This window comes from Neomonachus schauinslandi, chromosome 1, assembly GCF_002201575.2.
Source record: "Neomonachus schauinslandi chromosome 1, ASM220157v2, whole genome shotgun sequence".
Taxonomy (NCBI): domain Eukaryota; kingdom Metazoa; phylum Chordata; class Mammalia; order Carnivora; family Phocidae; genus Neomonachus; species Neomonachus schauinslandi.
Window position 1 is genome coordinate 183,463,200 of NC_058403.1, and position 12,422 is coordinate 183,475,621.

General features: G+C 50.1%; 1 protein-coding gene across 2 annotated transcripts in view; it reads right to left on the bottom strand.

Moving 5' to 3' along the window:
* Positions 1–1,334: 1,334 nt before the first annotated feature.
* The window catches only part of ATXN7 (ataxin 7), an 87,245-nt gene continuing 76,157 nt past the window's right edge, over positions 1,335–12,422 (bottom strand). Inside the window, exons 8-12 of one of the 2 annotated variants that reach the window (XM_021695037.2) lie at positions 10,964–11,162; positions 10,486–10,607; positions 4,935–5,892; positions 4,036–4,102; positions 1,335–2,154 (exon numbers count right to left, since the gene is read on the bottom strand). In XM_021695037.2, coding sequence (XP_021550712.2) covers positions 2,045–2,154; positions 4,036–4,102; positions 4,935–5,892; positions 10,486–10,607; positions 10,964–11,162 — 1,456 coding nt within the window. In that variant the 3' untranslated portion in view covers positions 1,335–2,044. The remainder of the gene's footprint in view (positions 2,155–4,035; positions 4,103–4,934; positions 5,893–10,485; positions 10,608–10,963; positions 11,163–12,422) is intronic. The other variant, XM_021695038.2, reaches the window with a different exon arrangement.

Below are 12,422 nucleotides of genomic sequence, written 5' to 3' on the forward strand. Positions count from 1 at the left end.
TTGGAACAACATGATCTGTCTATAAATTCCATCGCTAAAAGCAACTTTATTTATATCCATCAAGTCCCCTTGGCTCTGAAAATAAATTCTACCCATAGCCCCATTGCACTTGTCACCAAGGAATCAACTTAAGTACGTTCTGATTCCCTCTTACTTCCGTTCTCTCCCTCCACTGGGATGGAACAACCAGACCGATTTCTCCTAACTACACCAAACTGGCCCTTCCATGCGCTCTCCTTACTAAGCTCTCCTATAGTATCATTTTTTAAAAATATTTACTGATTGCATAATAAGTGAACAAGATACTCTTCTCCCCTTCCTTTAAAAAAAAAAAATCAATATTTTACATCAATTTATAGCTAAAGTATCTGCATATAGCTTTTGTTGTCTTACATAATAAGAATAATTCTGTAGCAATTCACATTATTAGGCTGGTAACCAAGTATTTACTCATTCTACTTGTTGTTGACTCGAAATTCCCTGAAACTGACGTTTGTAACCCAAGAATTGTAGGGAAAGAAAGGATGCACTGCCTGGCTCTGTCCAGGCCCTGCCCGGAGCAGCGATCAGAGCCCGGGGAAATGTACCCTGTGGTGATCGGCAACTCTGTGTGTTCTTCTAAGCAAAAGTGCCTGGGTTCTTGTTTCAGGAGCTGTGATCGTGGAATCACCAGTGCCAGTGCCCCAGCTCATCCGCCCAATGCAATGATACCTTCTCAAGCACTGACGTTTTAACACAGGAAGCTCTTTCTTTTGGGATGGGGTACTCAAAAAAATAATAAATAAATAAATAAATAACCCCGAGGGACTCCAGAACTCTCTGGAAGATGGCTGGTATTAATCCCCAGGAAGGAGGGTCTGTCGGGCAAGTGTATGCATCACGTCATCTTTGCCTGGGTATGTGTACACATTTGCCTGCTCCCCTCCCTGGATGCCGGGAGACCCAACGGCATCCCAGTGAACCTGTGGAGAGGAAGGGAGAGCAGACACGCACCAGACGGGGAGTGCTCACAGCAGAAACTGACATGGGAGTCCCAGGACAGCAACCACCGAGACTGAGGGTAATGCACACAGTGCCCTGGAAACATTTACATATATTAATGACTTCGTGAATGACAGTTTCTCCTGCATTCTAGTAATTTCACTTTACAAAGGCATTTTTTTTTTAAAAACAGGAGACTGGCAGGGCAACCAACCCAATCTGCCTTATTGTATAACATGAAAACTTAAAGGATAAAAAATTCCACCTCTTTGGAAATCTTGGAAAAACATTTCCCCCATAGTGATTTTATCTACCCACCCCCCACCCCCGTCCCCCAACCAAAATTTGGCTTTCCATTATCAAAACTAGTTTGCATTTGCATTTTCTTAAAAAAAAAAAATCACATAGAATGAAAAGTACCTTGAAAAGTAAGCCTCTACAATGTGGTATACTTGCTCTCTGGGCGTCGATGGCTTTAAACCAGTTTGTAAGTTAGAAACTTTTGACAGCTTCTTACCCCAAATTACTTGCAAAAAGCTGGGGGAAAATACAGGCTATTTTGTCATGATGCCTCGTGCTAACGTCCATATTCCATTCCCGGAACATTGCTATAAAAACCTAACAGCACATGCCTTCTCTGAAGGGTTGCTCAGGGCGCAGCTCTGCTCTCCTCTGGAAGGCGTCTCCAGATGGGGGACCTAACTGCTGGAGGGTGACCTACAGAAGACAGTGTAAAAAAAGAACTGGGACGGGAAGGGGGAAGAAGGGAGAAAAGTCTACAGTAATGCTCTTGCCAAGACATTCTTTCGCCCCGCCAATCTACTCAAAGAGTGGCTCCATGATTTACCGCAAGTTAAAAAAACAAAGCAACAACTTCTCACAGATTGGTAGCAAGCAGTCCAGACCACGTTAACACTGACAGAAGCAATTCGGTGGCTGAACTTGATCCAGTGTCCTTTACACGTACTCACTGCTACAGACATAGCTTCAGGGAAATCCTCGTTACAACAACAGCCCGGCAGATTTCTACCCTCGAGGCCCACAGGAGGTTGGGAAAACAGACTCAAAGGCATCGTGGAGTCCATAGTGCTGAGTGGAGGTGTAACTTGTCGTCAAAAGTGTCCAGATTATTCCTCCCCGCGCTATTTTCAGCTGTCAGGGACGTGCCTTTGGCTTTCAAAAAAGAGGGGGTAGGGAAACAATGAAAAGGTAAGTAAGCAGCTGCACGCGGCACCGCCCTGACGCCCACAGAGCATCCCGAGGCCACACACCGCTCCGCTCTCTCCGGCGCTGGGTGACGCCAGGAGCACTGGCTACGCAGCCTGGCCTTGGCTTTCAACTGCCTGCCTTGGGCACAATCATTCTAAACCACTGACTTTGAGAAAACCGTCCAGAAGAGAAGCAGGCCAGGTTTCTAGCTCAGAGAAAAGGCTCTCATGTTTGCCTTCTGGTTTTATTTACTGATTTCATTTCCTTGAAGGTCTTCCAGGTTGTCAGCTGAGAACTGAACAAGGTCGTATGGGGTAGCACACGCAGGTGCCTGTGCCTGGGGTGGGGGAACTCAGGCCCCTAGTGACCCACAGTGAGCTGTTGAAGTCCTGGGCGGGAGAGGCCACAAGCAGACTGCAGGGCGGATGGGGGAAGCTGCCAAGCCCCATCTGCCAGGCTTCCCAGTACAGCCCACCACGCCCACATTCCCTGGTTTAGGGGTCTTCAGCCAGCTCAGTTTTCTGTTTTAAAATCAGCTCCACAAGGGGCGGCCAGGTGGCAGAGTCGGTTAAGCGTCCGACTCTTGGTTTGGGCTCAGGTGGTGATCTCGGGGTCATGGGATCGAGCTCTGTGTCGGGCTCAACCCTCGGCATGGAGTCTGCTTGAGATTCTCTCTCTCCCTCTGCCCCACCCCACCAACCTAAAAAATAAACTAATTAAATCTTAAAATCAGCTCCCCAAGATACAGGGAGGTGAGGTTCCTACTCTTCTAAGTGTAGCAATCTCTACAGCATTTTGGAGTCATGGATACCTTTGAGATCCTGATGAAAGCTATAGGATCCCTCCTGCAGATAAATGAGCACAGACACTAAAAATACCCAACACTTTTTTGGGGGTTCACCGATCCTCCAATCTCTAGCCATGCCCCCCCCCCCTTAAGATTTATGCAGCATAATGAAGTTTTCTACCGCACGGGGGAAATCTACCAAATCCACACTTAAGTTGAAACTAATTTTAAGAACCCAAACTCAGACTGTTTGTCCTAGTGGGACAGGGCCCTCCCCAATGGTGGGCATCAGAAGTGCAAACTGGCAGCTCATGAGCCAGACGTGGTCAGGAGATGTGTGGGCTGTACGAGATTTCAAAACAACACACTACATAACTTTTAAACATGGCCAAATTTCTCATGCCAGGTCCAGATCTGCAGTTTCTTTGAAATGGGTGACAGGTTTCTGGGAGCACCTGCTCTGTGTAGATGGGCTCCCACTCCCTCGTTTTCCACAAGCACTGTTAATCTCCGCTGAACCCACCAGCCTCCTCCCCTCCTTTCTGTGACTTGTGGGCACTAAGGGCTGGCAGCGCTGTCTGTGGGAAGACAGGTGCACGCAGTAAAAGAACGTGTGGGGCATCGCAACACAAGGGAACACCCCTCCCTCGGGTTCACAGAAACTACCCTCAGAAGGAAGTTTTTAAAGGATGGCTGGCTAAACCACTTCCTGCAGTATTTGCACTGAATTTTTATGCTGATAAACTATAAGGAATAACTACAAACCAAGTGGTGAAAGCTCATTTTCACATGTCCAGGGACCCCTTGCTCAAACAGCCAAGCAACATATAAACAGCCCCTATGGACCTGAGGCTCAAAGAGAAGAATTTAAACAGTTGCTACTTAAATTCACGGATAAATCTTTTCCCCACACCTTTGGCAGTGGGTATTCATTCACACAGATAGTGGAGGGAACTCTATTGCTGTAAGAAACTTCCTGGTATTTTCTGAACAATCCTAACCTGCCAGTTGAGTTGAATTCTGCAGAGGAGGAAGCCAACAGAACAGAACAGCTTTGCACCGTACCTCAGGGCTCTGGGGGGGTGCTGCTGACATCCCCGAGTGCAGGCAAGGAGAGGAGACACGCTGATGAGTGAAGTAACAAGAGGAGAGATGAACAGGCACTTAGAGCAAAGGAGGCTGGAGGAAGGAGCTCCAGGAGAAGAGGGTGAGGGGACGACGGGAACTGGGGGGGAAGGGAAGGGCGGGGCCAGAGAGCGCAAGACAGAGACTCACGCACGGGTCATTATGAATCTGACACCCAGTTAGCCACCGCTCTACAGATGGGCCTGCATTCACATTTCTTCACTTAAATGAGATTTTAGTCTTTGTCTCTACCCACACTTACTGCTGCTTCCCTGGCTCCCTGGAAAACTGGGCGAAAAGATAAGGAGAGAGTTAACCGGAAAATCCGAAGTCCTTTGGTGGGAAAATTATTAAAAGGTCTTTCTTTCAAAAATTCAACCCATCCCTTTCTAGATCAGTGTGCTTGCAGGCCAGCTTTCTTCAGAGGAACAAACGAGAGAACCAGTCCCCAGGCACGCACGGCCTGCATCCTCCCCGAACATCCTCCCCGAACGGTGTCCCAGGACGCGCGCGCCCCTGGGGCCCGTACCCCCTAGCTGCGGCGGGCGCCCCCTGCCGTCACGCGGGATGGCTTCTGCGGCCCTAGCTACTAAAGTGCACTTCGTGGTTTCCTGACCCAGGAGCATCTTCCAAGTCCTAGGAAATTCTGGCAGAGAAACGCTGTTTTACCTTCACATGGCCACAAGCTCTTCCTTTTTGAAAAGAGACCACGAAGCTGGACACGTGTTTACAGGCAAACCAACCAACCCCAGCACACCGATCTCCGGGCTGGCCGAAGAGCTCGAGGGGGAGGAAGTGGGCCTCCCCACCGGGCTCACGGTCCCTTTCCTACCTGATGAGGGAGGGAACTGTTCGTCAGTCCTGGGGGCCCCGGGCTGGCGCCCGCGTGCTTCATATGCACGTTGTTGGCGGCTGGCAATCTGGCAACCTTCGTGGGTTTGGCGCCGCCGGAGCCGGGCGAGCACTTTCTCTTCTTTCCTAGCAGTCTGTCCAGGGGAGTGTGAGCGTGTGAGCAACCGCCGTGGCAGCTGACGGGCAGCTCGCTCGACTGGTGAATGAACGGGCCGAGAGAAAGCGTGGAGTCACTGCTGTTCACCATCACACTCATCCTCTTGATGGACTCAGCGGGGCTCCCCCCCGGGGGGCCCCTCCCTGACTGGTCGTGCCGGACACTCGCGGAGTTCGCCTTATTTACCACACAGTTGAGGCCCACGCCGTGGGAAGATGTTACCGTGGAGGGGTAGGGAGGCCCAGAGTGCGCCACACAGTTCTTGCGAAAAGACTCCATGGAATGAGAAGAAGCGGAGGAGGAGGAGGAGGAAGAGTGAACTAACAGCGGGGAGCTGTTTTTGCGTTTCTTTCCTGAGCCGCCGCTGGTACCGCTACTGGCATTGTGACAGTTAGTGCTATTACCAGAAGGCTCCTTGGGCCTTAATGACTTGCTGGATTTCAACTTCTGAGGTTTCCTGGACATCGGGGAGGAGGGCACTGAGGAAAGGCCAGAGGGGGTGGAGGGGGACGAGGATGAAGAGGACACTTGTCTGGATTGCATACTGCACACAGGATCCATTGCCCCAGAGGCGGCGGGCTGTGCATTTAGTGTGGTTCCATGAGCTGGTACCGATCTGCTGTTTGGGGAGATGCAGGTGGCCGAGAGCAGGACGGGGGATGTCGACACAGTGGCTGTGGCCAGACAGCCAACCCCACATTGTGCTGTCGGCACCGAGTTCGTCCGATGGGGAACACGTGTGGAGACGGGGGGTGTGGCGCTGGGCACCGGGGGAATTTTCCTGCAAAGAGAGAGGACAGTGAGTAACCATCGCCACAGCCACTCACGGAAGCTTTCAGATGGACGTGCTCTTCACCTCTGGCACTGAGCAGCACACACCTGTCAGAGAGATCCATCTGAAATGCACAGCCCGTCCTTCCTGCCACTTCTCTCCTTCAAATTCCTTCATGCCTTCCTCGGGCTCTCTGAATAATGGTCTGCAAAGCATGCGTGCCTCACTCCCTGCCGGTCCCCAGCCTCACACTGCCTCCTCCCATCTCTCCCCCGCAGCCCCCGCGCCTCCCAGTTCCCAGATTCCACCCACCGACCTTGCTTACATCGCAAAACAGGCCTGGATGTGAGGCACTGTCTATCTGCCGCCTACAACGCTCTGACCCCATATTCTGCTCACCCTTCAGTTTCAGACCATCATCACTTTCTTACAAAATCTGTCCTGATCATCCGGACTTGCTTGGTCCTCCACAGACTCACACTGCCTGTTCCCAGACTTGGGGGCACGCAAAGCAGTTTCCATGTGTGACTGCTGATCACGGTCTAACTTCCCTACAGACAGAGCAGTCCACAGCATATTTATAACTGTACCCCAGTGCCCAGCACAGTGCCAGGAATACAGAAGGCAGGCAAATGTTGAGGGAATTCATGAATAAATGTGAAAAAAGGAAGGGCACAGCGATTTAACAGCAACTGCTAGGTGCTACCTACAGGCTTGAATCACAACTCCCGGGGCTTCCAATCACAGTATTGGAAAAAGGTATTCTGTTAATAATGTCTGGGCTAGGTACCTATCTGAAGATGAGTCATTCAAATGGCAAACCAGGGAGGTCCCCTTTTGTTTTTGCTCTGATTTTAAAATATGACAGCATCTAAATTTCAAAAACCCCTATGGCAGAATTAACACCCAGGTGAAAACACAGAAAACAGCCTGAATGGAAGGCAAGTGTCCAGACCGGACCGCTCCTGACTTTATGGGGCAGCTCTGGCGGATCCAGTCACTGCACCAGCTGGGGCTCCAACTCCTCATCTGCCAAATGAGAGGTGTCCTCAACTGCTGCTAAAGTGCTTTCCAGATGCTTTGTAAGGCCTATAGCTTTTAGCAACTACTGACTGTATTTGTACCAGCTGTAACCACCCCATTCAGGAGTGTCGTTCTGCCCCAGAGACCAGTGCATCCAGACTGACCACACCCAAATCCCTGTAGGGCAGGGTCCAGACATGAGAGGTTTCTCAATCTCTGGGAGATTCCAAAATGAAGCAAAAACTGAGAAGCGGGGCTCTATCCCCATGCTTATCACAGAGGGCAGATACGGACGTTATCTGAAAGGCTTATGAGAAATGAAGAGTCCCTGCACCCCACCCCGACCTACTGCATCAGAATCTGCATCTCAACAAGATCCCCAGGCAATCTGTGGGCACTGGCACCTCTGGGAAGCCCTGCTCTGAAGGTAGGGGTGTAGCACCGCTCCTGCTCACTGGGTGCAGTGGCCCCTCACGGCCACCAGGGGGGCTTAGGGAGACGAAGCCTAAAGACCAGGCTGCTGGAACTAAATCCTGGAAAAAGGAAAAGCTTCCAGACAGGGAGAGATGCGGAGCTCTCTGCACAACATACTGGTTCCTGGTAAAAAAAAAAAAGCTCTTTTAAGTCATTCATTACCTTTCGTATAAAAACAAGACAAAGAATATGTAGTCGTACTGACTTATGTCTGTGTAAGTGAACTCTGTAAAGATATATAAGCAATTAATAAAAATGCTTCTGTCCGTGGAGGGGTGGGGTGGGAAATAGGAATGTGGGGGTCAGGGAGACTAAAACTCTGAACTGTATACCTCTTTACATTCATTCTTCTTTTTTTTTACCCCAGTGAATTGATTACCAATCTAAAAAATTAAGTACCATTGCCCACCACTCTACTCCCCCGCAATGCCCACCCGCCGCCAAAGAAAAACCCTTTGCTAAGGATCCCATCCCTTCCTTAGGATGTGTGGAATAGAGGTCCCCAATCAACAGCAGACAAGCAGTTGAAAGAAATCACAGGAGCTCAGAACTGGCCTTTGGGGTCATGGCCACGCTCCAGAGGAAATTCTGGTCTAATTTCCCCAGTGTTCACACTCCATACACTGAAGATGACTTATTTCACTGACATACTCAAATCCCATTTCCACTTATCCCCAAATTAACCATAACAAGTAACTACAGGGTAAAGGACTGAGAAGGCTGCCACTGAAAGTGGAAGACCTCCTGGAAAGGAAGACTTTTGGCTGAGCCAGTAGGATGGGACCTGGACCACTCTGGGAGTTTCCTTGAGTAAGTCAAAGATGCCACCTGAGGACTGTTCCTGAACTGAGAAGTGCTGAGCTCCTTCCAGCGAATCTCAGGGGCTGCCTGAGAAGCTCGCCTGCGTTGCCTGGCCTCATTCCCGGCACCTCTCTCCGAGCTCCTGTCTGCCCCAGGCCTGTGTGCCAGCTCACCACTGAGCAAAACGTCTCTCTGTTGTACTGGCTTTTTTAAAACCAAAGTTCATGTTAACAGAAAGGCATGATTTCCTCCTTGCTGGGATCAAGTGGTTGATGAGGCAGTCCGCCTCTGACATTTGAAAAAAGAGACCGTGGAGACAACCTCATGATTCTGCGTCTTCAAGAGGTCATGGCACAAAGACAAAAACCTCCCCCCAGCAGCCACTATGAACCGAAACCATATTCACCCCAACTGCTGGACATAAACCACTTATCAGTATAATGGGAATAAGGCCTTCTGAGGACCCTGCTAAACTCTTAGAAGGACACTAAATCCACAGCTTGGGGAGCTCAATGAACTCTTCAAGTCCTAACAGATCGTCTGAAGAAATAAGCAGCTGAGATTTCACCTATTTGGGGGTTTTCTGATGTGGAGAGACCCCCAGAATCCCAACAAACCAGTGTCCGGACTCATTTTTCTAAGCAAAGACCAAGTTCCTTCATAAAGAGGGAAGAGGAGTCTCTTATCTAATAAAAGACCAGGGAGAAATGTGAACTAGAAAAGCAGAGCAGCACTGCTCTGGGTCTGATTTTCTAAGAGAATAAATGCAAGTCCTATTAATGATCATGAAGCTAGTTCAGACTGTGGACTATCTGAGGCCTCTGACCAGCTTCCTCTGACTTTATGAGGAAACCAAGGCAGTAAGGCAAATGGATGTACTGGCAGAGTCCACTCAGGAAGGCACTAGTAAATGATGCCCAAATGGAGAATATGGAATGACATGTGGATGACTGGACAGCCCCCTTCCTTTAGCAAAACTCAAGGTTTCCCAAAGTAGGTTCCACCCAACATTAGTTCCCTAAGATGCTCCCCTAAAAGAGGTTCCCAGGTCAAAAGAACTTGGGAGATATTCCACATTATACATGATCTCCCCTGCTTTGAGAGTTACAATGAACAGTGTGCCCCCCTTAAAGGCTCTGAGAAGTCCTGCAATAATGAAAACGATTTCACTTCAGAAAAAGCTGAGCCTTTTGGCCATGAAACTCTTCTTCCACTTAAAATCCCATGTAGGAAACACTAGCACACATTGTGGCTCACAAGATGACTGTCTTATCTCATGCTGTAAACCAGAGAACATGGCTCCTCTTCCTGAAACCTTCGGCAGCTCCCTACTGCACTCAGAATCAATTTCAGGGTCATTTGGCCCCTGCCAGCTTCTTGAGTTTCATCTTAGAGCATGCTCGCTTTCTTGTTTTTTCTCAAACAAGCCACGATCTTTTCTGACTCAAGACCTTGACACATACGGTTCTTTCTGCCTAGAGCCCGCTCTACCCTACCATCCCATGGCCACTCTTTCTCATCCATCCATCTTAGCTCAAGGACGCCTCTTCAGCAAGGCCTTCCCTGAATCCCTCTGGCTTCTTGTTTTCCCATCGCAGCTCTCTGTTAGGAACCAAACCGCCTCTGGATCCAAATCCTGGCCTTACTCACCAACTTGCTGTGTGACCTTGCTTTTTGGTTTCATTAGGTAAAAGAGGGATAATCAAGGTCCCCCGAGACGGCATATTGTGAAAATTAAATCTAAGTTGTCTGGCATACAGTAAGCTCTCAGTAAGTGTCAGTGATTCTTGCTGCTTCCATGATCTCACTTCTGACAAGCTATAACCTCTCCTGATTTTCTGCTTAGTGGTTTTTGTTTCCCCCGACATGTGGGAGTCCCTCTGTCTGGAACCACAGCACCCAGAGCAAGACCTATTTGCTGAAAGATTGAGTGAATGAATGATGAGGGGCCTTCTCAGGGACAGTCAAAGGCCATGTTTTCATTTTAGATAAGCTTATCTTGTGGCGCCTGGGTGGCTCAGTCAGTTGAGCGTCTGACTCTTGATTTCGGCTCAGGTCATGGTCTTAGGGTCGTGGGATCAAGCCCCGTGTCGGGTTCCGGGCTCAGTGGGGAGTCTGCTTGAGAGTCTCTCCCCTCCCCCTCTGCCCCTCCCCCTACTCGCTGGAAAATAAATTTTTAGATAAGCTTATTAAATCATCATCATCATCATTATCAAATCAGTCCCATAAGAAACAGAGAGGATGCAGCACCGGGTAAAGTCGGTCCCCTCTCCGCACCCCAGAGGTGGTGGGACAGGCACTCACTTCCACAGCTGCGCGTTCAGATGCTTCTCCACCATGAGGTTGAGGGCGCAGCGAAGCCGGTTCCACCTGGAGTCAAACACGTAATAGCCTCTTCCAATCTGCCGGCTCCCGAATGTGCAAAACTGCAAGAGAGAGCACAACCGCACGTGCTTGCTCACTCCGACAGGAGCACCGGTGGTGAGGGTTCTCTCTCCTTCAGGAAAGGAGCTAACCATCAAAGAGCTTACTCTGAGTATCGTAGGCTGTGAAGCATGAGAGTGAAGATGCCTAGCCCTGAGTTTCATGGAAGAGAAAGGGAGAAGAGGTGTCCCAGGAGAGAGTGCATGCCGCCTCTGGGGCGCCCTGTTCTGAGCTGCTCTCACATCTTGACCATGTCTCCCACACGTATGGGCATGCCAAGGCCCCTGGCACGCCCCCCTGCAGTGCCCTGTCCCTGCTGCGTGGGGAGGGTCAACACGGGGGTACATGTGGAACTTACAGATGCTGGCTGAGGATGATGACCTGAATAATGACAGTCCAGTTTTTCAACAGACTCTTCTTTGTCATCGCCTTCTCCCTCCTCACTGGATAACCGAGAAGCTGGCTCAGTGGCAGGCAGGGGAGGGTGTGGAGATTCATGGACTGGAGGAGGGTCAATGGGGGCACTCCCACCTTGCTGAGCAGGGCAGCCTGGAGGCCTTGGTGAGTAGAAAGTGCAGCACCGATCAGATCACACATCTGGGAATCAGCCGCCTTAACCCAGATACAACAACGTGTCTGAGACCACCTAGGGAGTCCTGGGGTCCCCCACTAGCACTGGGGGCAACAGATGCTGATCAGGTGGCCAGGGAGCGAAGAGTCCACTCTCCTGAACCGCACGACGTCACATGAAGCTGTCTGCCAGATCTACCCAAAGGTAACTTGTAAATGGTTCTCCTTTCTATAGCTGATCGAATGGCCCGGGGCCTCTTCCTAGTCTCCCCAAAGAACAGGAAATAGAAGTGGAACTTAAGAGAAGTCTTTCTTTGATTCCTCTTCAAATTTCACCTGGACTTGGGTTACTGAGGCAATAAATGAGGTTACTGGCAACGTGCTCTAACCCTGAGAGGGACAGGAGGTGATAAAAGGAGGAGGCAGCATGACCACGTGATGTGGAAAATCTACGGCCTACAACTCAGGGGCAGTACTGTAGGTTTCCTACATATATGAATGCCTGGTGATTCTAGAATTAAGCTTACTTTTTTATAGACGGAAAAATTTCAACGAGAAGATGGCCAGAGAAAGGACTTGCCACGGAACGGCCAGCCTGGGCTTGGCCACGTTCTGGGGTGCCGCCTCCCACTGCTCCCCCACCACGCTACTCACAGACCAGAGGGCCCGTGTTGGGAGTGGCTCGACTACACACGTGGGTTTCCGTGGGCAGCCACTTCTACCCCGATGCGACCATGTCAAGGAAAAGGCACAAGGGGGGAAAGGTTGGGCACAGCAACCAGGGCCTGGCACGTTCCTAAGCAGAAGCCCTTGCTGCCGGTGTCCGACAGGGCAGACCCTCATTCTCTATACCTTTCTCTTGCCCTTCCCTCTAGAAATTGGGGACAAAGTCCTTCACTTCAACTTCGTTAAATCTACAAGCACAAACACACATATATCCAAGTCCACCTTCACTGTCTCCGAGGAACGTACATTAAGTTCTTGTGAAACACTCCGAGATCCATCGCTTAGGAAATGGCTAAAATGCCTAATACACGGTTAGGCCCAGGTCTCGAATGAATGAATGAAAAAACAGGTTGATAAATGGATGCTGTAAAAACTCAGGCTGAATGCCCATCCCCAGCAAGGACTCCCATGGCTGTGTTTTGCAAGAAGTGAGACAAGCGGATGGCAATCTGCTGCCAAAGCCATGTGAGATATTCCAGGCACTAACCTGCAGTCAGGACCCGCGTCTCAGCCCTGCTCAA